A 25,004-nucleotide genomic window follows, 5' to 3' on the forward strand; every position below is an offset into this window, starting at 1 on the left:
CCGTTTGGAGTATTTTTTCCACATTTTTGGGGCGTTTTCTCCCCCTTTTGGGGCATTTTCTCCCAATTTGAGGTATTTTCTCCCCATTTTGGGGTCCCGGCTCCCCATTTTTGGGTATTCCCAACTCCCCATTTTGGGGCGTTTTCTCCCCCTTTTGGGGTGTTTTTTACCCATTTTTTGTAATTTACTCCCCATTTGGGGTGTTTTCTCCCCATTTTGGGGTCCCAGCTCCCCATTTTGGGTATTTCCTCCCCATTTGGGGTTTTTCCTCCCTGTTTTCGGGTCAGAGTTCCCCATTTTGGGTGTTGGGTGCCCCATTTTGGGGTATTTTGTCCCCATTTTGGCATGTTCTCTCTTCGTTTTTTGATATTTTCTCCCCTTTTGGGGGCGTTTTCTCCCCATTTTGGGGCATTTTCTCCCCATTTTGGGGACATTTTCTCCCCATTTTGGGGACATTTTCTCTTTATTTCTGGGGCGTTTTCTCCAAATTTTGGGGTGTTTTTCTCTTTATTTTGGGGGCGTTTTCTCCCCATTTTGGGGGCGTTTTCTCCAAATTTTGGGTCATTTTCTCCAAATTTTGGCTATTTCCTCCCCGTTTTGGGCTATTTTCTCGAAATTTTGGGTCATTTTCTCCAAATTTTGGCTATTTCCTCCCCGTTTTGGGCTATTTCCTCCAAATTTTGGGTCATTTTCTCCAAATTTTGGCTATTTCCTCCCCGTTTGGGCTATTTCCTCCAAATTTCGGGTCATTTTCTCCCAATTTTGGCTATTTCCTCCCTGTTTTGTGCTATTTCCTCCCTATTTGGGGTGTTACCCCCCCCCTTTGGGTCTCGGCGGGTGCTGTTGCTCCGGCCGGGCACCCATGGGTGCTGTGCTCAGGACCCGCGGGCGCGGGAGGCGCTGGGTTTCGGGGAGCCGGGGGGCACCCGGGGGGCGCCTGCTGACGGTGGTGCACGGCCCCGACATGGTCAACGTCGCCTTCCTCAACTTCGTGGCCGTGCAGGACGACGTCGCCCAGGTGGGGGGCACCCATGGGTGCTGCGGGGGGGGGGGGGGGGGGTCCGGGGGGGCCTGGGGTGAGGTTTGGGGGGGGGGGTCTCTGGGGGGTTTGGGGGGCTTTGGGAGGGTGTTTTGGGGGGGTCTGGGGGGCTTTGGGAAGATTTTGGGGTCGGGGGGGGTCTCTGGGGGGCTTTGGGGGAGATTGGGGGGTCTGGGGGGGTCTTTGGGGAGATTTGGGGGAGATTTTGGGGGTCTCGGGGGGGGGTCTTTGGGGAGGTTTTGGGGGGTTCTGGGGGGGGCTTGGGGGGGTTTGGGGAATCGGGGGGGCTTTGGGGAGGTTTGGGGGGTTCTCGGGGGGGCTTGGGGGTTTTGGGAGGCTGTTTTGGGGTGGTCTGGGGGATCTGGGGGGGCTTTGGGAAGATTTTGGGGTCTGGGGGGGTCTTTGGGGGAGATTTTGGGGTCTGGGGGGGTCTTTGGGGAGATTTTGGGAGGGGCTGGGGGTCTCGGGGGGCTTTGGGGAGGTCTCTGGGGGGTTGGGGGGCTGTGGGAGGCTGTTTGGGGGGATTTGGGGATATTTTGTGGGTGGGGGGGCGTCTGGGGGGTCTCTAGGGGCGTCTTTGGGGAGATCTGGGGGGGTCTTTGGGGTCTGGCAGAGATTTGGAGGGGTTTGGGGGGTCTCTGGGGGGTTTGGGGGGCAGATTTAGGGGATCTGGGGGCCTTGAGGGAGTTATGGGGGGGTTGGGGGATCTGCGGGGGGTCTTGGGCTGATTTATTGGGGGGGGGGGGGGGGGGTCCTGGGGTGGTTTATTTTGGGGAGGGTCCCGGGCTGATTTGGGGTCTGGGGGCCTTGGGGGAGCCATGGGTTGATTTATTTTGGGGGGGGTCCTGGGCTGATTTATTTGGGGGGGGGTCCTGGGCTGATTTATTTGGGGGGGGGTCCTGGGGTGATTTATTTTGGGGAGGGTCCCGGGCTGATGTTTTGGGGGGGGTCCTGGGGTGATTTATTTTGGGGTCCCAGGCTGATTTATTTGGGGGGGTCCTGGGGTGATTTATTTCTGGGGGGTCCCGGGCTGATTTATTTTGGGGGGGTCCCAGGCTGATTTATTTTGGGGGTCCCGGGGCTGATTTATTTTTGGGGGGGGGCTCCCCGGGGGCTGACCCGTTTTGGGGGGGCGCCCCCCAGGTGTGGGCGGAGGAGCTGTTCAAGCTGGCCAACAACATCCTGGCGCGCAACGCCTCCCGCAACACCTTCCTCAGCAAGGCGTGCGTACCCCGAAACGCGGGGGGCCCCCAAATCCCCCCGACCCCCCAAATCCCCCCGACCCCCTAAATCCCCCTGACCCCACCAAATCCTCCCTGACCCCCCATACCCCCCAAATCCCCCCTGCCGCCCCCAAATCCCTCCCGTTGCCCGAATCCCCCCCTGCACCCCACATCCCCCCCCCTGCACCCCAAAATCCCACCCTTGAACCCCCCAAATCCCCCCAAATCCCCTGGACCCCCCCCAACCCCACCACACCCCCAAATCCCCTCGTGCACCCCAAAATCCCACCCCTGAACCCCCAAATCCCCCCAAACCCTCCTGACCCCCTCAGCCCTCCCCAACCCTTCCCAAATCTCCCCCCGCACCCCCAAATCCCCCCGTGAACCCCAAAATCCCCCCAAAACGCCCTGCCCCCCCCGGATCCTCCTTGCACCCCCAAATCTGCCCCCAAATCCCCCCTGGCCCCCCAGACCCCCTCAACCCCCCCGCACCCCCAAATCCCCCCGCACCCCCAAATCCCCTCTGCACCCCCAAATCCTTTCTATTGCCCCCAGAACCCCAAATCCCCCCAAATCCTACCCAAACCCCCAAATCCTCCCCCAAAACCCTCCTGACCCCCCAAATCCCCCAAACCCCAAAATTCCCCCTAAACCCCCAAATTTTCCCCCAAATCCCCCATGAACCTCGTGCCCCCCCCAATTTGGGGTGCCCCCCCCCCAATTTGGGGTGCCCCCCCACAGGCACAGGAAGCTGACGCTGCAGCTGAACCAGGACGGGCGCATCCCCGTGAAAAAGTGAGAGCCCCCCCCAAAAAATTTGGGGGACCCCCTCAAATTTGGGGACCCCCCATAAAATCACATCTCTAACCCGCCCCCCAACTGTTGAACCCCCCCCCCCCAAATTGTTTAACCCCCCCCAAATTCTCCCCCCCCCCCCCAATTTGCATCGATCCTCTCGAGGCCACCCCAAAATTTGCCCCCCCGAGCGCCCCCCAAATTTTTGGGGACCCCCCAAGTTTTTGGGGTCCCCTGGAACGAGGGGGGGCTCACCCCATTGTGGGGCTTTTAGGGACCCCCCTTCCTTTCAGGCCCCCCCCCCAATGTTGGCGGTCCCCCCCAAATTGTGACCCCCCAATTTTTGGGGTCCCCCCCAAATTTGGGGGCGCCCTCCCTTAAAAACCCTCAACCTGCCGCTCCCCCAAATTTGGGGACCCCTTTTTGGGGGGGTTCCCCTAAGATTCTGTGGCCCCCCCCCCAAAATGTGGGTCCCCCCAAGTGTCGGGGCCCCCCCGCCGGGGGCCCCCTCAATGTGCCCCCCCCCCCCAAATTTTGGGGCTCCTTATTCTCAACCCTCACCCAAATTTGGGACCTCTTTTGGGGGGTTCCCCTAATATTTCGGCCCCCCCCAAAATGTGGGGTGCCCCCCAATGTTGGGGTGCCCCCAAATTTTGGGGTGCCCCCCAATGTTGGGGTGCCCCCGAAATTTTGGGGTGCCCCCAATTTTGGGGCGCCCTCATTCAACAACCCTTACCCTGCCGCTCCCCCAAAATTTGGGACCTCTTTTGGGGGGTTCCCCTAATATTTCGCCCCCCCCAAATGCGGGGTCCCCACCAAGTGTCTGGGGCCCCCCCAAATGTTGGGGTGCCCCCCCAAATTTCGGGGTGCCCCCCCCAGCATCCTGAAGATGTTCTCGGCCGACAAGAAGCGCGTGGAGACGGCGCTGGAGTCCTGCGGGCTCAGCTCCAACCGGGTACGGCCCCCCCCCAAAAATTTTGGGGTCCCCCCCCCAAACCTTTAGGGTCCCCCTCCAACCTTCGGGGTCCCCCCCCAACCTTCGGGGTCCCCCAAACCATTTGGGGCCCCCCAAAAACCTTTGGGGTCTCCCAACCCCCCCCCAAAGCCTTTGGTCTCCCCCAAAATTTTGGGGTCCCCCAAACCTTCTGTGCCCCCCCGAAACTTTGCCCCCCCCAAACCTTTGGGGTCCCCAAAAGACCCCTAAAACCCTAGAGCGGGGTCCCCCCACCTCAGCCCCCCAATCCATCCCCCCCAGTTTTTCCCCTCCCTGGGTCCCCCCCAAACCCTTGGTGCCCCCCAAAATCTTTGGGGTCCCCCAAAAAACTTCTGGTGCTCCCCCCCCAAAATTTCCCCCCCCCAAGGCCTTTGGGGTCCTTTTTCCCAAAACCTTTGGGGTCCCCAGTCCCCCCAAACCTTTGGGGTCCCCCAAAAAGCTTTGGGGTCCCCCAGTCCCCCCTCAAATCTTTGGGGTCCCCCAAAAAATCTTTGCTGCCCCCCCCCAAAAAAACCTTTGGGGCCCCAAACCTTTGGGGTTCCCCAAAACCTTCTGGGATCCCCCAAAAACCTTATGGCCCTTCCCCAAAACCTTCGGGGTCTCCACAAACTTTTGGGGCCCCCCAAACCTTCAGTGCCCCCCCCCCCCCAAAAAAAATTTTGGGGTCCCCCGAACTTTTGGGGACCCCCAAAACCCCCTCCCCTTTTCCCCCACCTCCCCCCGACCCCATTCATTTCGGGGACCCCGCAGCTTTTTGGGGAGGTTCTGGGGGGCGCGGGGAGGACCGGGGGGGGGTGGGATTTTTGGGGGGGGGCCCCCTAATTTTCGGGGGTGCCCCCAGGCGGACGCGATCCCCCCGAGCAGTTCCCCCTGGAGACCTTCACCCACTTCCTGACCAAGCTCTGCGTGCGCCCCGACATCGACAAGATCCTGCTGGAGATGTGGGCACCCCAAAAGGCTTTTGGGGTTTTTTTGGGGGGTTTTGGGGAGTCCCTGGGGGTTTGGGGGGGCGTTGGGGTCTCGGGGTGCCCCCGCACCCCCATTTTGGCCATGGGGCGCCCCCAAAACTTGCTGAGGTTTGGGCGGTGCTATGGGGTCTTCGTAGGTTTTGGGGTGCTCTGTTGGGTCTTGTGGGGTTTTTGGGGTCCCCTTTTCAATTGGGAGTTTTTGGAGGGGTTTTGGGGTGCCCGTGGGGGTTTTGGGGTACCCCTGAGACCCCAGTTTTGGCCATTGGGGGTCCCCAAAACTGGTCGTGGTCCCCTATGGGTTGGGTGATGCTATGGGGTCGTTGTGGGTTTCGGGGTGCTCTGTTGGGTCTTGTGGGGTTTTTGGGGTCCCCTTTTGGGCTGGGGGTCTTGTGGAGTTTTTGGGGGACCCCTTGGAGTTTTGGGGTTCCCTGGGGGTCTTGGGGTGCCCCCACATCCCGATTTTGGCCATGGGGCGCCCCCAAAACTTGCTGTGGTTTGGGGCGGTGCTATGGGGTCCTTGTAGGTTTTGGGGTGCTCTGTTGGGTCCTGTGGGGTTTTTGGGGTCCCCATTTGGGCTGGGGATCCTGTAGGGGTTTTGAGGTGCCCGTGGGGGTTTTGGGGTGCCCCCTACACCCCAATTTTGGCCATGAGGGGCCCCCAAATCTGGCTGTGGGTTGGGTGATGGTAAGGGGTCCTTGTAGGTTTTGGGGTTCTTCTTGTCCCTATTGGCTCCTATGGGGTTTTGGGGGTCCCTGTTCGCTCCGGGGACCCGGGGGGGGTTTTGGGGTGCCCGTGGGGGTCTTGGGCTGCCCTGAACCCCGATTTTGGCCATGGGGGATCCCCAAAACTGGTCGTGGTCCCCTATGTGTTGGGTGATGCTATGGGGTCGTTGTGGGTTTTGGGGTGTTCTATTGGATCTTGTGGGGTTTTTGGGGTCCTCTTTTGGGCTGGGGGTCTTGTGGGGTTTTGGGGGACCCCTTGGAGTTTTGGGGTTCCCTGGGGGTCTTGGGGTGCCCCCACATCCCGATTTTGGCCATGGGGGGCCCCCAAAACTTGCTGAGGTTTGGGCGGTGCTATGGGGTCCTTGTAGATTTTGGGGTGCTCTGTTGGGTCCTGTGGGGTTTTTGGGGTCCCCATTTGGGCTGGGGATCCTGTAGGGGTTTTGAGGTGCCCGTGGGGGTTTTGGGGTGCCCCCTACACCCCAATTTTGGCCATGAGGGGCCCCCAAATCTGGCTGTGGGTTGGGTGATGGTAAGGGTTCCTTGTAGGTTTTGGGGTGCTTCTTGTCCCTATTGGCTCCTATGGGGTTTTGGGGGTCCCTGTTCGCTCCGGGGACCCGATGGGGGTTTTGGGGTGCCCGTGGGGGTCTTGGGCTGCCCTGAACCCCGATTTTGGCCATGGGGGATCCCCAAAACTGGTCGTGGTCCCATATGTGTTGGGTGATGCTATGGGGTCGTTGTGGGTTTTGGGGTGCTCTGTTGGGTCTTGTGGGGTTTTTGGGGTCCCCTTTTGGGCTGGGGGTCTTGTGGGGTTTTTGGGGGGACCCCTTGGGTTTTGGGGTTCCCTGGGGTCTTGGGGTGCCCCCCACATCCCGATTTTGGCCATGGGGGGCCCCCAAAACGGGCTGTGGGTTCGGTGATGCTATGGGGTCCTTGTAGGTTTTGGGGTGCTCTATTGGGTTTTATGGGGTTTTGGCGTCCCCGTTTGGATTGGGGTTTCTGCGGGGGTTTTGGGGTACCCGTGGGGGTGTCGGGGTGCCCTGACCCCCTCCGTCCCGCAGCGGGGCGGCGGGGAAGCCCTACGTCAGCCTGGAGCAGCTGCGGGAGTTCGTGAACACGCGGCAGCGGGACCCCCGCCTCAACGAGGTGCTGTTCCCCCCTGAGCCCCGAGCAGGCGCGGCAGCTGGTGGAGCGCTACGAGCCCAACCGGCAGTTCCGCGAGAGGGGTGAGCTGGGGGGTCCTGGGGGGTCCTGGGGGGTCCTGGGGGGCTTTGGGGTGCTTGGAAGGGGGCTTTGGGGGGTCCTGAGGTGGTGCTGGGGGGCTGGAAGGGGGCTCTGGGGGGCTTTGGGGGGTCCTGAGGGACTTTGGGAGGTCCTGGGGGGTCCTGAGGGGCTGGAAGGGGGCTTTGGGGGCACTATGGGGGGTCCTGAGGGGCTGTGGGGGGTCCTGGGGGGTCCTGAGGGGCTGGAAGGGGGCTTGGGGGGACTATGGGGGCCGGGGGGTCCTGAGGGGCTGGAAGGGGGCTTTGGGGGGACTATGAGGGGTCCTGAGGGGCTCTGGGGAGTCTTGGGGGGTCCTGAGGGGCTGGAAGGGGGCTCTGGGGGACTTTGGGGGGTCCTGAGGGGCTGTGGGGGGTCCTGGGGGGGGTCCTGAGGGGCTGGAAGGGGGCTTTGGGGGGACTATGGGGGGTCCTGAGGGGGCTTTGGGGGGTCCTGGGGAGTCCTGGGGGGTCCTGAGGGGCTGGGAAGGGGGCTTTGGAGGGGCTATGGGGGGTCCTGAGGGGCTTTGGGGGGTCCTGGGGGGTCCTGAGGGGCTGGAAGGGGGCTTTGGGGGGACTATGGGGGTCCTGAGGGGCTTTGGGGGGTCCTGAGGGGTCCTGGAAGGGAGTCCTGGGGGGGTTACATGGGGAGGCTCCTTATGGGGCGTTGAGGGAGTCCTGAGGGGGTCCTGAGGGGCTGGAAGGGGGCTCTGGGGGGACTATGGGGGTTCCTGAGGGGCTTTTGGGGGGTCCTGGGGGGTCCTGAGGGGTCCTGAGGGGCTTTGGAAAGGGGCTTCGGGGTGGTCCTGAGGAGGCTTTGGGGGGGCTGTGGGGGGTCCTGGGGAGGGCTTTGGGGGGGGGGCTTTGGGGTTTCTCGGGGCGTTCCTGGTGGAAATCGGGGATGGAAGATTCGGGGTTTGGGGGCCGATTTCACCTCTCAGAGCTTTTGGGGGGGTCTCCGGTTGATCCGGGGAGGGGGGTGAAGCAGTGGGGGGGGGGTCTCACTGTGCCCCCCCCGTGTCCCCCCCCCCAGACCAGATGTCATGGAGGGCTTCGGGCGCTTCCTGGGGGGAGGAGAACAGCATCGTGCCCCCCGAGACTCCTGAGGGGCTGCAAGGGGCTTTGGGGGGGACTAGGGGGGGTCCTGAGGGGCTTTGGGGGGTCCTGGGGGGGGTCCTGAGGGGCTGGAAGGGGGCTTTGGGGGCGCTATGGGGGGTCCTGAGGGGCTTTGGGGGGTCCTGGGGGGGTCCTGAGGGGCTGGAAGGGGGCTTTGGGGGTCCTGGGGGGCTTTGGGGGGACCGTGGGGGGTCCTGGGGGGCGCTTTGGGGTTTCTCGGGGCGTTCCTGGTGGAAATCGGGGATGGAAGATTCGGGGTTTGGGGCCGATTTCACCTCTCAGAGCTTTTTGGGGGGTCTCCGGTTGATCCGGGGAGGGGGTAGAAAGCAGTGGGGGGGGGTCTCACTGTGCCCCCCCCGTGTCCCCCCCCCAGACCAGATGTCCATGGAGGGCTTCGGGCGCTTCCTGGGGGGGGAGGAGAACAGCATCGTGCCCCCCGAGACCCTGGGGCTGCACCAGGACATGAGCCAGCCCCTGGCCAGCTACTTCATCAACTCCTCCCACAACACCTACCTCACCGGTACCCCGAATTTGGGGGGGCGGGGGGGGGGCCCTGGGGGTCTGGGGGGGGGCCTGGGGGGGCCCTGGGGTGCCTGGGGGGGTCCCTGGGGTGGCTGGGGAGGGTTTGGGGGGATTTTGGGGGGTTTCTGGGGGGTTCTGGGGGGTTTTGGGGTGGCTGGGGAGGTTCGGGGGGGTTGGGGGTCCCTGGGGTATTTGGGGGGGGTCCTAGAGGGTCCCTGGGGTGGCTGGGGGGTCCCTGGGGTGGCTGAGGGAGGGGTTGGGGGATTTGGGGGGGTTTCTGGGGGGTTCTGGGGGGTTTTGGGGTGTCTGGGGGAGGTTCGGGGGGGTTGGGGTTGTCTTGGGGGGGGGTTTGGGGGTCCCTGGGGTATTTGGGGGGGGTCCTAGAGGGTCCCCGGGGTGGCTGGGGGTGTCCCTGGCATTGGGGGGGCTTGGGGGATTTTGGGGGGGGGGGTTCTGGGGTGGCTTTGGAGGGGGCTTGGGGTGGGGGGTCCCTGGGGTATTTGAGGGGGGGTCCTAGAGGGTGGGGTGGCTGGGGGGGGCGGGGGGATTTTGGGGGGGGGTTCTGGGGGGTTTTGGGGTGGCTGGGGGAGGTTCTTGGGGGGTGGTTTTGGGGATCCATGGGGTATTTGAGGGGGGGTCCTAGAGGGTCCCTGGGGGGGCTGGGGGGGGGCTTCTGGGGGGTTCTGGGGGGTTTTGGGGTGTCTGGGGGAGGTGGAGGGGGCTTGGGGGGGGGGTGGGGGGTCCCTGGGGTATCTTCCTTGAGGGTCCCTGGGGTTTCCCTGGGGGGGGGGCTTTTTTGGGGGTTTCTGTCTGGGGGAGGTTCGGGGGGGGTTGGAGTGTCTTGTCTTGGGGGGGGTTTGGGGGTCGGGGTTTTAAGGGGGGGTCCTAGAGGGTCCCTGGGGGGGCTATTCCTGGCATGGCTGGGGGGGGCGGGGGGATTTTGGGGGTTTTGGGGGGGTTTTGGGGTGTCTGGGGGAGGTTCTTGGGGTGTCTTGGGGGGCGGTTTGGGGATCCCTGAGGGGGGGGGTCCTAGAGGGTCCCTGGCGTGGCTGGGGGGGGTCTTGGGGGGATTTTGGGGGTTTCTGGGGGGTTCTGGGGGGTTTGGGATGTCTGGGGGAGGTTCGGGGGGGGTTGGGGTGTCTTGGGGGGGGTTTGGGGGTCCATGGGATATTTGGGGGGGGGTCCTAGAGGGTCCTTGGGGGGGCTGGGGGGGTTCCTGGCATGGCTGGGGGGTGGGTGGGGGGATTTTGGGGGGTTTTGGGGGGGTTTTGGGGTGTCTGGGGGAGGTTCGGGGGGGTTGGGGTGTCTTGGGGGGCGGTTTGGGGATCCCTGGGGTATTTGGGGGGGGGTCTTAGAGGGTCCCTGGGGTGGCTGGGGGGGTCCCTGGCATGGCTGGGGGGGCTGGGGGGATTTTGGGGGGTTTCTGGGGGTGTTTTGGGGTGGCTGGGGGAGGTTTGGGGGGGGGTTGGGGTATCTTGGGGGTGGTTTTGGGGATCCCTGGGGTATTTGGGGGGGGTCCTAGAGGGTCCCTGGGGGGACTGGGGGGGGTCCCTGGGGTGGCTGGGGGGGGGGGCTTGGGGGGATTTTGGGGGGTTCTGGGGGGTTTGGGGGTATCTGGGGAGGGTTCAGGGGGGCTTTGGGGTGTCTTGGGGGGGTTCGGGGGGGTTTGGGGGTCCCTGGGGTATCTGGGGGGGGTCCCTAGGGTATCGGGGGAGGGGGTCCCAGAGGTATTGGGGGGGGGGTCCCTGGGGGTCTTTTTGGGGGGTCCCTGGGCTGTTTTGGGGGTCCTGGGATATTGGGGGTGGGGGAGGTCCTTGGGGTGTTTTAGGGGTCCCTGGGGTACCTTGGGCACAGTCCTTCATTTTGGGGGGGGGTCAGGGCTTTGGGGGGGGTCTCCCCGTGGATTTGGGGGGGCCCCGACGCTGACCCCCCCCCCCCGCAGCGGGGCAGCTGACGGGCAGCTCGTCGGTGGAGATGTACCGCCAGGTCCTTGGGGGGGGGGTCCTTCATTTTGGGGGGGGGTCAGGGCTTTGGGGGGGGTCTCCCCGTGGATTTGGGGGGGGCCCCGACGCTGACCCCCCCCCCCCCGCAGCGGGGCAGCTGACGGGCAGCTCGTCGGTGGAGATGTACCGCCAGGTCCTGCTCAGCGGCTGCCGCTGCATCGAGCTCGACTGCTGGAAGGGGCGCCCCCCCGACGAGGAGCCCTTCATCACCCACGGCTTCACCATGACCACCGAGATCCCCTTCAAGGTGACCCCCCCAAAAAGTTTGGGGACCCCCCCAGGGATCCCCAAAGTGCCCTGACCCCATAAAACCTACACCGACCCCATAAAACCCACACAAGACCCTATAGCACCCACCCAGCCCTTCATCATCTAAGGTGTCACCAAGACCCTTGAGATCCCCTCAAGGTGACCCCCCCAAAAAAGATTGGGGGGCCCCAGGAGCCCCCCAGGGACCCCCAAAGTCCCCAAACCCCATAAAACCTACACCGACCCCATAGAACCCACCCAGACCCTGTAGGACCCACCCTGACCCTATAGCACCCCCATCCCTTCATCACCCACGGCTTCACCATGACCACCGAGATCCCTTCAAGGTGACCCCCCAAAAAAGTTTGGGGGGCCCCGACCCCCCCAGGGACCCCCAAAACCCTCTAAAGCCCCCCAAACTGCCCAAACCCCATAAAACGTACACCGACCCCATAAAACCCACACAAGACCCTACAGCACCCGCCCAGCCCTTCATCATCTAAGGTGTCACCAAGACCCCCGAGATCCCCTTCAAGGTGACCCCCCCAAAAAGTTTGGGGACCCCCAGGGACCCCCAAACGAGCCTGACCCCATAAAACCCACCAGACCCTATAACACCCCCAATCCCACTGCACCCAATGCCTCCCCCCCTTGCAGACACCCCAAAACCCCATGGGGACCCCAAAACCCCATAAGGACCCCCCCCAAAACCTTATGGGGTCCCCCAGAACCCCATAGGGACCCCCAAAACCCCATGGGTGGTCCCCAAAACCCCACTTGTCCCCCAAAAACCCATAGGGGCCCCCCAGCCCCCCATAGGGACCCCAAAACCCCATGGGCACCCCCAAAACCCCATGGGGTCCCCAGAACCCCATAGGGACCCCAAAACCCCACAGGCACCCCAAACCTCCCGGGCACCCCGCTGCAAGCACCCCAAACCCTACCCGGGGGGGTCCCAAGACCCTATTTGGTGTTGGGGGGGGGGGGGTCGTGGGTTTTGGGGTCCCCCCTGAACCCCAAAATTTTTGTAGGAAGTGATCGAGGCCATCGCCGAGAGCGCCTTCAAGACGTCGCCGTACCCCGTTATCCTCTCCTTCGAGAACCACGTGGACTCGTGAGCACCCCAAATCCTTTAGGGGCCCCCCAAAACCCCCCAGGGACCCCCCCCCAAATCCTTTAGGGCCCCCCCAAAATCCTGTAGGGCCCCCCCAAATCTTTGGGGTCTCCCTTAAAGCTTTGGGATCCTTCAAACCCCCCCCTTTGCTTTCTCCTAAAGGTTTTGGGGTCCCTCCCCCAAATCCCCTGGGGTCCCCCCAAACCTTTGGGGTCTCCCCCAAATCCCCTGGGGGCCCCCTAAATCTCCAGCCCCCCCCCCCAAATCCAAGGGACCCCCAAAAGCCTGGGCTCTGCCGAACTCAAACGCTATGGGGTCACCCCAAATTCCCCGTGGGGTCCCCCAAAACCCCCATGGGGTGACCCCCAAAAACCCTGTGGGGTCCCCCAAAACTCCCCATACCCCAAAAACCCTATGGGGTGACAACCCCAAACCCTCATGGGGTCCCCCAAAAGCCCCCGTGGGGTCCCCAAAACCCCCCTATACCCCCAAAGCCCCTGTGGGGTGACCCCAAAACCCCTATGGGGTCACCCCCAAACCCCCATGGGGTCCGCTAACCCCCCCCCCATACCCCAAAACCCCTATGGGGTCCCCCAAAAACCCTATGGGGTATCCCAAAATCCCTGTGGGGTCCCTCAAAGCCCCTGTGGGGTCCCCCAAACACCCTACGGGGTCCCCCAAAAACCCTATGGGGTCCCCCCAAAACCCTATGGGGTCCCCCAAATACCCCAGGACCCCCCTCAAACCTATGGGGCTCCCCAAACTCCCAGCCCCCCCCCTCCCAAACCTTTAGGGTCCCCCCCAAAAAATAATAGGGTGCAGGCATTGGGGGTGCCTGTAAGTGGAAAGCAACCCCCCAAAACCCTGTTTTTTCCCCCAAAACGGTGTTGGGGGGGTCGGGGGGGGGTTCGGGGGGATTTGGGGACCCCAAAATGCCCCCCAAATTCCCCCCCCCAGGGCCAAGCAGCAGGCGAAGATGGCCGAGTACTGCCGCAGCGTCTTCGGGGACGCGCTGCTCATCGACCCCCTCGACAAGTACCCCGTGAGTTTTGGGGGGGCCGGGGGGGTTTTGGGGTGCTGGGGGGGGGGGCGGGGGTCCTGGGGGGGGGATTTGGGGGTCCTCAGAGGGAGTTTTGGGGGTCCTGAGGGGAGTTTTGGGGTGCTGGGGGCATTTTGGGGGGTGCTGGGGGGGGGTTGGGGTTCCCTGGGGGGTGTTTTGGGGGGGGCTGGAGGGAGTTTTGGGGTGCTGGGGGAAGTTTTGGGGTCCTGGGAGGGAGGGTTGGGGGTCCTGGGGGGGGATTTGGGGGTCCTCGGAGGGAGTTTTGGGGGGTCCTGGGGGAGTTTTGGGGTTCTTGGGGTGGGTTTTGGGGGGTCCTAGGGGAATTCTGGGGGTCCTGAGGGGAGTTTTGGGGTGCTGGGGGCATTTTGGGGGGTGCTGGGGGGGGGTTGGGGTTCCCTGGGGGGTGTTTTGGGGGGCTGGAGGGAGTTTTGGGGTGCTGGGGGAAGTTTTGGGGTCCTGGGGGGAGGGTTGGGGGTCCTGGGGCGGGATTTGGGGGTCCTCGGAGGGAGTTTTGGGGGGTCCTGGGGGGAGTTTTGGGGTTTTTGGGGGGGGTCCTAGGGGAATTTTGGGGGTCCTGAGGGGATTTTGGGGGGGCTGGAGGGAGTTTTGGGGTGCTGGGGACATTTTGGGGGGTGCTGGGGGGGTTGGGGTTCCCTGGGGGGTGTTTTGGGGGGGCTGGAGGGAGTTTTGGGGTGCTGGGGGAAGTTTTGGGGTCCTGGGGGGGAGGATTGGGGGGTGCTGGGGGAAGTTTTGGGGTGCTGGGGGCAGTTTAGGGGTGCAGGGGGGAGTTTTGGGGTGCTGGGGGTGGATTTGGGGTTCTGGGGGGTTGTTTGGGGGTCCTGGTGGGGGATTTGGGGGTCCTCAGAGGGAGTTTGGGGGGTCCTGGGGGGAGTTTTGGGGGTCCTGAGGGGAGTTTTGGGGTGCTGGGGGCATTTTGGGGGGTGCTGGGGGAGGTTGGGGTTCCCTGGGGGGTGTTTTGGGGGTGCTGGAGGGAGTTTTGGGGTGCTGGGGGAAGTTTTGGGGTCCTGGGGGGTTGTTTGGGGGTCCTGGGGGGGGATTGGGGGTCCTCAGAGGGAGTTTGGGGGGTCCTGGGGGGAGTTCTGGGGTTTTTGGCGGGGGTCCTAGGGGAATTTTGAGGGTCCTGAGGGGATTTTGGGGGGGCTGGAGGCAGTTTTGGGGTGCTGGGAGTGAGGGTTGGGGGTCCTGGGGAGGGATTTGGGGATCCTCAGAGGGAGTTTTGGGGTTCTTGGGGTGGGTTTTGGGGGGGTCCTAGGGGAATACTGGGGGTCCTGAGGGGAGTTTTGGGGTGCTGGGGGCATTTTGGGGGGTGCTGGGGGGGGGTTGGGGTTCCCTGGGGGGTGTTTTGGGGGGGCTGGAGGGAGTTTTGGGGTGCTGGGGGAAGTTTTGGGGTCCTGGGGGGGAGGATTGGGGGGTGCTGGGGGAAGTTTTCAGGTGCTGGGGGCAGTTCAGGGGTGCAGGGGGGAGTTTTGGGGTGCTGGGGGTGGATTTGGGGTTCTGGGGGGTTGTTTGGGGGTCCTGGTGGGGGATTTGGGGGTCCTCAGAGGGAGTTTGGGGGGTCCTGGGGGGAGTTTTGGGGGTCCTGAGGGGAGTTTTGGGGTGCTGGGGGCATTTTGAGGGGTGCTGGGGGGGGGGTTGAATTGGGGTTCCCTGGGGGGTGTTTTGGGGGGGCTGGAGGGAGTTTTGGGGTGCTGGGGGAAGTTTTGGGGTCCTGGGAGGGAGGGTTGGGGGTCCTGGGGGGGGATTTGGGGATCCTGGGAGGGAGTTTTGGGGGGTCCTGGGGGGAGTTTTGGGGTTTTTGGGGGGGGTCCTAGGGGAATTTTGGGGGTCCTGAGGGGAGTTTTGGGGGGGCTGGAGGGAGTTTTGGGGTGCTGGGGGAAGTTTTGGGGTCCTGGGAGGGAGGGTTGGGGGTCCGGGGGGGGGATTTGGGGGTCCTCGGAGGGAGTTTTGGGGTCCTGGGGGGGAGGATTGGGGGGTGCTGGGGGAAGTTTTGGGGTGCTGGGGGCAGTTTAGGGGTGCAGGGGGGAGTTTTGGGGTGCGGGGAGGGGATTTAGGATTCTGGGCGCAGTTTTGAGGGGTCCTGGGGGGGGGGGGGGTTGAGGGTCCTGGGAGGGAGTTTTGGGGGTGCTGGGGTGGGGTTGGGGGTGCTGGGGGAGTAGTTTTGGGGTCCGGGGGGGAGTTTTGGGGTACTAGGGGCAGTTTTGGGGGATTCTGGGGACAATTTAGGGGGGGTAGGGTTGAATTTGGGGGATTCCGGGCTGGATTTAGGGGGGAGTAGGGCTGAATTTTGGGGTTTGGGCTGGATTTGGGGTAATAGGGCTGAATTTGGGGGTTCTGGGGACAATTCAGGGTGTATAGGGCTGAATTTTGGGGGTTCAGGTGGGATTTTGGGGGTAATAGGGCTGGATTTGTTTTTTGGGGGGGGGGGACAATTTAGGGGGGATAGGGCTGAATTTGGGGGTTCTGGGAACAATTTAGGGTGTATTGGGCTGAATTTTGGGGTTCAGGCTGGATTTTGGCATAATAGGGCTGAATTTGGGGGTTCTGGGGACAATTTAGGGTATATAGGGCTGAATTTGGGGGTTCAGGATGGATTTGGGGGGTAATAGGGCTGAATTTTGGGGTTGCAGGGACAAATCAGGGTATATAGGGGTGAATTTTGGGGTGCCGGCTGGATTTGGGGCAATAGGGCTGAATTTTGGGGTTCAGGCTGGGTGGGTAATAGGGCTGAATATTGGGGTTCTGGGGACAATTCAGGGTGTATAGGGCTGAATTTGGGGGTTCAGGCTGGATTTGGGGATAATAGGGCTGAATTTGGGGGTTTGGGGACGGATTTGGGGCCGGGGGGGGGGGGGGCTCGGTGCGGGTGTCGGGGTTGGGGTTCCCCTATTTGGGGTCCCCTCTGGGGGAATTGGGGTTTCGGGGTGCCCGGTTTCGGGGTGCCCGGTTTCGGGGTGACGGGGTGCCCCCAGCTGCAGCCCGGGGTGCCGCTGCCCAGCCCCGAGGAGCTGCGGGGCCGCATCCTGGTCAAGAACAAGAAGCGGCGCCCGCGGCCCCCCCCGGCCCCCCCGGGACCCCCCGAACCCGGACCCCTCCGGCGCCGCCCCACCGAGCCCGGCCCCAGCGACGCCGGTACCCCAAAACCCCACCCTAAGCCCCCAAACCTTCTGTTTCTGCCCCAAAACCTCTCCTGTGCCCCAAAACCTCGTGTTCCACCCCAAAAACTCGTGTTCTGACCCTAAAACCTGCCCTGGAACCCCAAAACCTCTTGTTTCTGCCCCCAAACCCCGCCCTGTGCCCCAAAACCTCGTGTTTCTGCCCCAAAACCCCGCGCTGTGCCCCAAAACCTCGTGTTTCTGTCCCCCAAAACCCCACTCCGCACCCCAAAACCTCGTGTTTCTGCCCTAAACCCCCTCCTGTGCCCCAAAACCTCGTGTTCTGACCCCAAAACCTCGTGTTTCTGCCCCAAAAGCCAACTCTGCACCCCAAAACTTCGTGTTTCTGCCCCAAAACCTTGTGTTCTGACCCCAAAACCTGCCCTGGTGTCCCAAAACCCCACCCTGCACCCCGAAACCTCATGTTTCTGCCCCAAATCCCCTCCTGCACCCCAAAGTCCCCTATTCTGACCCCAAAACCTGCCCTGGCACCCCAAAACCCCACCCTGTGTCCCAAAACCTTGTGTTTCTGCCCCAAAAGCCCGCTCCGCACCCCAAAACCTCATTTTTCTGCCCCAAAACCTGCCCTGGCACCCCAAAACCCCACCCTGCGCCCCAAAACCTTGTGTTCTGACCCCAAAACCTGCCCTGGTGTCCCAAAACCCCACCCTGCACCCCGAAACCTCATGTTTCTGCCCCAAATCCCCTCCTGCACCCCAAAGTCCCCTATTCTGACCCCAAAACCTGCCCTGGCACCCCAAAACTTTGTGTTTCACCCCAAAACGCCTGCATGTACCCCAAACCTTGTATTCTACCCCAAAAGCCCTGTTCTGGCACCCTAAAACATCATCGTCCACCCCAAAACCTTGTGTTCTGCCCCAAAATCCCTGTCTTTGCACCCCAAAACCCTGTATTCCTTCCTGGTACCCCAAAACCTTGTATTCTTCCCCAAAACACCCCCCTGCATCCTAAAACCTCATATTTTGCCCCAAAACACCGCCCTGCACCCCAAAAGCTTGTGTCACCACAAAACCTTGTGTTTCACCCCAAAACCCCACCCTCGCACCCCAAAACCTCTTATTCTGCCCCAAAATACCCCCCTGCACCCCAAAACCCCGTGTCCCACCCCAAAACACTTCCTGCACCCCAAAACCCCTCCCCCTGCCCCCAGGTTTTGGGGTCCCCCCTCACTGCTTCCTCCCCCGCAGGCCCCCCCGCGGGAGAGCCCCCCGAAAGCGGGGTCCCCCCCCCGGTGCCCAATGGGGACGAGCGGCCCCCCAAATTGGCTGAACCCCGAAAGTCCATCGGTGAGGAAATGGGGGGGCTGGGGGAGTCGGGGGGGAATTTGGGGTGCCCAGGGGGATTATTGGGGTGTAGGATGGGATTATTGGGGTGTTCGGGGGAATTTGGGGTGCCGGGGGGGGGGGGTTGGGGGGGATTTGGGTGTGGCCAGGGGGATTATTGGGGTGTAGGGTGGGATTATTGGGGTGTAAAATGGGATTATTGGGGTATTTGGGGGTACCCAGGGGAATTATTGGCAGGATTTGGGGGTTTCCAAGGGGGATTTTGGGGTGCCCAGGGGGATTATTGGGGTGTAGGATGGGATTATTGGGGTGTTCGGGGGAATTTGGGGTGCCGGGGGGGGGGTTTGGGGGGGATTTCGGTGTGGCCAGGGGGATTATTGGGGTGTAGGGTGGGATTATTGGGGTGTAAAATGGGATTATTGGGGTGTTTGGGGGAATTTGGGGTGCCGGGGGGGGGGTTGGGGGGGATTTGGGTGTGGCCAGGGGGATTATTGGGGTGTAGGGTGGGATTATTGGGGTGTAAAATGGGATTATTGGGGTGTTTGGGGGAATTTGGGGTGCTGGGGGGGGGTTTGGGGGGGATTTTGGTGTGGCCAGGGGGATTATTGGGGTGTAGGATGGGAGTTGGAGGGGTTGGGGGGTACGCAGGGGGATTTAGGGGGTGTTTGGGGGTACCCAGGAGGATTATTGGGGTGTAAAATGGGATTATGGGGGAGTTTGGGGGGATTTGGAGGTACGTAGGGGAATTATTGGCATGTACGATGGGATTATTGGGGTGTAGGATGGGATTACTGGGGGGATTTGGGGGTGTTGGGATTTTTGGGGTGTAGGATGGGATTGTGGGGGTGTAGATGGGATTATTGGGGGGATTTGGGAGGGTACCAGGGGGATTATTGGGGTGTGGGATGGGATTATGGGGGGATTTGGGGGTACCAAGAGGGATTATTGGGGTGTAGAATGGGATTATTGGGGTGCAGAGTGGGATTTGGGGGTACCAAGAGGGATTTTTGGGGTGTAGAATGGGATTATTGGGGTGTTTGGGGGGATTTGGAGGTGCCTGGGGTATTATTGGGGTGTTAGGGGGATTACTGGGGTGTAGAATGGAATTACTGGGGGGATTTAGGGGGCACCAAGGAAGATTATTGGGGTGTAGGATGGGATTATTGTGGCATTTTGGGGTTTAGGATGGGATGATTGGGGGATTTGGGGGTGTCCAGGGGGATTATTGGGGCGTAGGGTGGGATTATGGGGGTGTTTGGGGGTGTTGGGGGGGATTATAGGGGTGTAGGATGGGATTATTGGGGTGTCAGGAGATGATTTAGGGGTGCGGGGGGGGGATCAGGGCTGATTTTGGGGTGCAAAGGTGGGATTTGGGGTACAAACCCATTGATTTTGGGGTGTAGGGTGCCCTGGGGCTGTGGGGGAGGATTTGGGGGGTCAGCTGAGTCCGGGGGGGTCCCCAAAATTTGTGCCCTCCCCCCCCCCAGATCGCGAAGCCGACAGCGAGGAAGAGGAGGAGGAAGAGCCCGAGCTGAGGAAGCCGACGAGCGATGAGGTGGGGGGGGGGGGTCCCGGGGGGGCTTGGGGGGTCCCGGGGGGGTTTGGGGGGTCCCAGAGGATTTTGGGGGGGTCCTGGAGGGGGTCCCAGGGGGATTTGGGGGAGTCCCAGGGGGATTTGGGGGGATCCCGGGGGGGTTGGGAGGGGGTCCTGAGGGGTTTTGGGGGGTCCTGGAGGGGTTTTGGGGGGGGTCCAGGGGGTTTTGGGGGGTCCCTGAGAGGTTTTGGGGGTCCCAAGGGGATTTTGGGGGGTCCTAAGAGGTTTTAGGGGGGGTCCCAGGGTATTTTGGGGGGGGTCCTAAGGGGTTTGGGGGGGATCCTAAGGGGTTTTGGGGGGTCCCTGGGAGGTTTAGGGGGATCCTAAGAGGTTTTGGGGAGATCTGGGGGGGGGGGGGAGTTTGGGGGGGTATGGGAGGGTTGGGGGGGGAAATTTGGGGGGGACCCCAAAGATTTTGGGGGTGCCCAGGGGCTTTTGGGGTCCCACGGGGTTTGGGGGGAGCTTAGGGGTTTTGGGGGGGGGGGAGGGATTTGGGGTGTTTTGGGGTTTTGAGGAGGTTTTGGGGGGTTGGGGATTTTGGGGGGGGTTTGGGGGGACGCGGGGGTGGCGTGGGGTACCCGAGAGTGGGGGTGTGGGTTTTGGGGGCCCCCCCCGCTGTATTTTTTGGGGTGCTGACGGGGGGGGGGGGGGCGCAGGGCACGGCCAGCAGCGAGGTGACGGCCACCGAGGAGATGTCGACGCTGGTCACCTACGTGGAGCCCGTCAAGTTCAAGTCCTTCCAGGCCGCCAAAAGTGGGGGGCCCGGGGGGGGGCCTGGGGGGGCTGGGGGCCTGGGGGGGGGGCCTGGGGGGGCTGGGGGGGGCCTGGAGAGGGGCCTGGGGGGGGGTTGGGGTGGGTTGGGGGTCTTAAGGGGGTTTTAGGGGGGTCTTAAGGGGGTTTGGGGGGGGTTTCGGGAGGGGTCTGGGGGGTTTTGGGGGGGGGTTGGGGGTCCGGGGGGGTTGGGGGGGGGCTGGGGGCCTGGGGGGGGGCCTGGGGGGGGGGGGGTCGGGGGGGGTCTTAAGGGGGTCTTGGGGGGTCCTAAAGGGGTTTTGGGGAGGGGTCTGGGGGGTTTGGGAGGGGTTTTGGGGGGGCTGGCGGGGGGCTGGGGTCCGGGGGGGTCAGGGGGGGGTTGTGGGGGGGTTGTGGGGTCTTAAAGGGGTTTGGGGGGATCCCTGATGGGGTTTTGGGGGAATTTAATGGGGTTTGGGGGTATTTAATGGGGTTTTGGCATCCGTGCTGGGGTTTGGAGGGCTATGGGGGGGATTTGGGGGTCCTTGATGGGGTTTTGGGGCCCCCGCTGGGGTTTGGGGGGGGTTTGGGGGGGAATTTGGGGGTGACGCCGGGTTTGGGGTCGCCCCCAGAGCGGGACAAGGCCTTCGAGATGTCGTCCTTCGTGGAGACCAAGGGGCTGGAGCAGCTCACCAAGAGCCCCCTCGAGTTCGTCGAGTATCCGCGGGGGTCCCCAAAATGTGGGGGGGGGGGCGTGGGGGGCGTCTGGGGGGGGGGATTGGGGGCAGTTTGGGGTGAATGGGGGGGAAATAGGGGGAATTAGGGGGGCTTTGGGGTGTGTTACGGGGGGAAATAGGGGAGTTTGGGGGGAAATAGGGGAGAAAGGGGGAATTTGGGGGGTTTTGGGGTGTGCTAGGGGGGAAATAGGGGGCTTCGAGGGAAATTGGGGGAATTAGGGGGGTTTTAGGGTGTGTTACGGGGCAAATAGGGGAGTTTTGGGGTAAATAGGGGAGAAAGGGGGAATTTGGGAGGTTTTGGGGTGTGTTAGGGGGGAAATAGGGGGCTTTGGGGAAATAGGGGGAATTTGGGGTGCATTTAGGGGACTAGAGGGGTTTTGGGGTGTATGTGGGGAGGAATGGGGGGGTTGGGGTGTGTTAGGGGGATTTTGGGGTGTATTGGGAGGAAATAGGGGGGGTTGGGGTACATTTAGGGGGAAATAGGGAATTTGGGGTGTATATATGGGAATAGCGGGGATTTGGGGTGAATGGGGGGAAATAGCGGGTTTGGGGGGGGGTTTGAGGTGTATTGGAAATAAGGGGGTTTTGGGGTGCATTTAGGGGGAAATAGAGGGAATTTGGGGTGTATATATGGGAATAGGGGGGTTTTGGGGTGTATGTGGGGGGAAATAGGGGGCATTAGGGTGCGTTTAGGGGAATGGGGGGGGTTGGGGTGCATTTAGGAGGAAATAGAGGGAATTTGGGGTGCATATATAGAAATAGGGGGGTTGGGTGTGTTTAGGGGAATAGAGGGAATTTGGGGTGTATATGGGGGGGGTTGGGGTGTATTGGGGGAATAGGGGGGTTTGGGGGTGAATGTGGGGGGAGATGGGGGGGTTGGGGTGTGTTTAGGGGGAAATAGGGGGGGTTGGGGTGTATTAGGGGAATGGGGGGGTTTTGGGGTGTGTTTAGGGGGACATAGGAGAAATTTGGGGTGCATTTAGGGGAGTAGGGGGAATTTGGGGTGCGTTTAGGGGAACAGAACCGATGATTTGGGGGCACATCGGGGGCCGTTGGTAGGGATCGGGTGCCTGGAAAGGCTGCGGGGCGGCTGCGGGGCGGCTGCGGGGCAGTTATGGGGCGGTTATGGGGCAGCTATGGGGCAGTGGCCCTTGACGCCCAGGTACAACAAGCGCCAGCTGAGCCGCGTCTACCCCAAGGGCACCCGCGTGGACTCCTCCAACTTCCAGCCCCAGCTCTTCTGGAACGCCGGCTGCCACATGGCCGCCCTCAACTTCCAGACCCTCGGTCAGCCCCACGGCGCCACCCCATAGCGCAGACCCCGTAGCGTTACCCCATAGCGCTACCCCATAGTACAGACCCCGTAGTGCCACCCCATAGTGTTACCCCATAGCACAGAGCCTTAGTGTTACCCCATAGCCCCTGCCCCACCTGCCCCATAGCCCTTCTCCCCACCCGTGCCCCCCCCAGCACTAATCCTGCCCCCCAGCCCTAATCCTGCCCCCCGGCACTAATCCTGCCCCATGGCACGCCCCAGACGTGCCCCTACAGCCAAACCTGGGGCTGTTCGAGCCCTGTAGCCACCCCATAGCCACCCCATAGCCCCTGCCCCATAGCCCCTCTCCCCACCCGTGCCCCCCCAGCCCCCCACTAATCCTGCCCCCCCCCTACAGGGGGCACCCTAATAGCCTAGCCCCCCCCAGCCCCTCTCCCCACCCGTAATCCTGCCCCCCCGGCATAATCCTGCCCCATGCACGCCCCAGACGTGCCGATGCAGCTGAACCTGGGGCTGTTCGAGTACAACGCCCGCTGCGGGCTCCTGCTCAAGCCCGAGTTCATGCGGCGCCGCGACAAAACCTTCGACCCCTTCGCCGAGGACCTGGTGGACGGGATCGTGGCCAACACGCTGCAAGTGCAGGTGGGGGGGCACCCCGAAACCCGGCCGGGGGGGTGGCGGGGCCCAGCACCCCCAAACTGACCCGGGTTTGGGGTCCCGGGGCGGGTTTGGGGGGTCCTGGGGCTGGTTTGGGGGTCCTGGGGCAGGTTTGGGGGTGCTGGGGCTTGTTTTGGGGGTCCTGGGGCAGGTTTGGGGGATCCTAGGGCACGTTTTGGGGTGCTAGGACTGATTTTGGGGCGTATTAGGCAGGTTTGGGGGATCCCAGGGCACGTTTTGGGGTGCTACGACTGTTTCTGGGGTGCATGGGCAGGTTTGGGGGATCCCAGTGCAGGTTTTAGGATGCTAAGACTGCTTTTGGGGTGCATGGGGCAGGTTTTGGAGGTGGGTGGGCAGGTTTAGGGGTCCACGGGGCTGGTTTTGGGGTGCATTGCAGGTTTAGGGGATCCCAGGGCAGGTTTGGGGCATCCCAGGGATGGTTCGGGGGTCCTGGAGCAGGTTTTGAGGGGTTATGGTGCAGGTTTTGGGGTTTGGGGGCAGGTTTTGGGGGACCCAGGGCAGGTTTTGGAGGTGCATGGGGAGGTTTAGGGGTCCTGGGGCTGGTTTTGGGGTTCTGGGGAAGGTATGGGGGATCCCAGGGCAGGTTTTGGGGTGCTAGGACTGATTTTGGGGTGTATAGGGCAGGTTTTGGAGGTGCATGGGCAGGTTTGGGGATTCAAGGGGCTGGTTTTGGGGTGCATGGGAAAAGTTTTGGGGGCACAGAGACCCATTTGGGGGCACACAGGCAGGTTTGGGGGGGCATTTAGGCCCATTTTGGGGCACATAGGCAGGCTTCTGGGGCACTTAAGCAGGGTTTGGGGGCACATATGCCCTTTTTTGAGGCACGTAGGCCTATTTTGGGGCACAAAAGCCCATTTTGGGGCATGTAGGCAGGTTTTTGGGGCACAGAGGCCCATTTTGGGGCACGTGGGCAGGTTTTGGGGCGCACAGGAAGGTTTTCAGGCACGTAGACAGGTTTTGGGGGCATGTAGGCAGGTTTTGGGGCATGTAGGTGGGATTTTGGGGCAGGTAGGCCCATTTTGGTGCATGTAGGCCCATTTTAGGGACACACAGGCAGGTTTTGGGGCATGTAGCAGGTTTCTGTGGCATGTAGGCCCATTTTAGGGACACACAGGCAGGTTTGGGGGCACATAGACATTTTTTGGGGGCATGTAGTCCTGTTTTGGGGCATGCAGGTTTTGGGGCATGCAGGCAGGATATTGGGGCACGTAGACCCTTTTTGGGTCAGGCATAGGCAGATTTTGGGGCACGTAGGCCTGTTTCAGTAGGCACACAGACAGGTTTTGGGGTATGTAGACAGGTATTTGGGGCCATGCGTAGACCCTTTTTGGGTCACACAGGCAGGTTTTTGGTGCATGTAGGCCCATTTTGGGGCACGTAGACAGGGTTTTGGGGTACATAGGCCCATTCTAGGGTTTTAGGGACACAGGCAGGCAGGTTTTTTGGGGTACGTAGACAGGATTTTGGTGCACGTAGTCCCATTTTGGGTCACACAGGCAGGTTTTGGGGCATGTAGGCCTGTTTCTGGGGCACACAGGCAGGTTTTGGGGTATGTAGACAGGTATTTGGGGCCACGTAGACCCTTTTTGGGTCACACAGGCAGGTTTTTGGTGCATGTAGGCCCATTTTGGGGCATGTAGACAGGGTTTTGGGGTACATAGACCCATTCTAGGGTCACACAGGCAGGTTTTGGGGCATGTAGGCCTGGGTTTTTGGGGCTGGGGCACACATGGCAGGTTTTGGGGTATGTAGACAGATATTTGGGGCCACGTAGACCCTTTTTGGGTCACACAGGCAGGTTTTTGGTGCATGTAGGCCCATTTTGGGGCATGTAGACAGGGTTTTGGGGTACATAGACCCATTCTAGGGTCACACAGGCAGGTTTTGGGGTATGTAGACAGGTATTTGGGGCCACATAGACCCATTTTAGGGGTCTATAGGCAGGTTTTTGGGGCACGTAGGTGGGTTTTTGGGGCGCATAGACAGGCTTTCGGTGCATGTAGTCCCATTTTGGGAGCGCACGGGCAGGTTTTGGGGCACACAGGCAGTTTTTTTGGGGCACGTAGCCCCGTTTTGGGGCGCAGCGAGCAGTTTTGGGGTCCCGCAGGTGATCTCGGGGCAGTTCCTGAGCGAGCGCCGCGTGGGCACCTACGTGGAGGTCGACGTCTTCGGGCTGCCCGTGGACACGCGGCGCCGCTTCCGCACCCGCACGGTGCAGGGCAGCGCCTTCAACCCCGTCTGGGACGAGGAGCCCTTCGTCTTCCACAAGGTACTGGGGGCACTGGGAGGCACTGGGAGGCACTGGGAGGGGACTTGGAGGGATTGGGAGGCACTGGGAAGGGACTGGGGGGGCACTGCGGGGAGGTGGGGGGCACTGGGAAGATACTGGGAGGGACCAGGAGGGGATTGGGGGGGACCGGGGGGGACTGGGGGGGGGGATTGGGGGGCACTG

The 25,004-nt window shown here is 62.3% G+C and overlaps 1 protein-coding gene across 1 annotated transcript in view; it reads left to right on the forward strand.

Annotated features, from left to right (window-relative positions):
* Positions 1-25,004, forward strand: part of LOC136788566 (1-phosphatidylinositol 4,5-bisphosphate phosphodiesterase beta-3-like) — a 37,216-nt gene that overhangs the window by 7,208 nt on the left and 5,004 nt on the right. Inside the window, 21 exon segments of the mRNA XM_066987126.1 lie at positions 880-929; positions 931-1,018; positions 2,183-2,262; positions 3,004-3,057; positions 3,937-4,012; positions 4,893-4,902; positions 4,905-4,992; positions 6,800-6,898; positions 6,900-6,964; positions 8,487-8,633; positions 10,728-10,885; positions 11,919-12,001; positions 12,959-13,043; positions 16,052-16,211; positions 17,443-17,541; positions 19,026-19,093; positions 19,789-19,885; positions 20,494-20,578; positions 21,761-21,885; positions 22,362-22,516; positions 24,660-24,821. Of these exon segments, the coding sequence (XP_066843227.1) occupies positions 880-929; positions 931-1,018; positions 2,183-2,262; positions 3,004-3,057; positions 3,937-4,012; positions 4,893-4,902; positions 4,905-4,992; positions 6,800-6,898; positions 6,900-6,964; positions 8,487-8,633; positions 10,728-10,885; positions 11,919-12,001; positions 12,959-13,043; positions 16,052-16,211; positions 17,443-17,541; positions 19,026-19,093; positions 19,789-19,885; positions 20,494-20,578; positions 21,761-21,885; positions 22,362-22,516; positions 24,660-24,821 (2,034 nt within the window).

Source organism: Anser cygnoides, chromosome W (genome assembly GCF_040182565.1).
Source record: "Anser cygnoides isolate HZ-2024a breed goose chromosome W, Taihu_goose_T2T_genome, whole genome shotgun sequence".
NCBI classification, from domain to species: domain Eukaryota; kingdom Metazoa; phylum Chordata; class Aves; order Anseriformes; family Anatidae; genus Anser; species Anser cygnoides.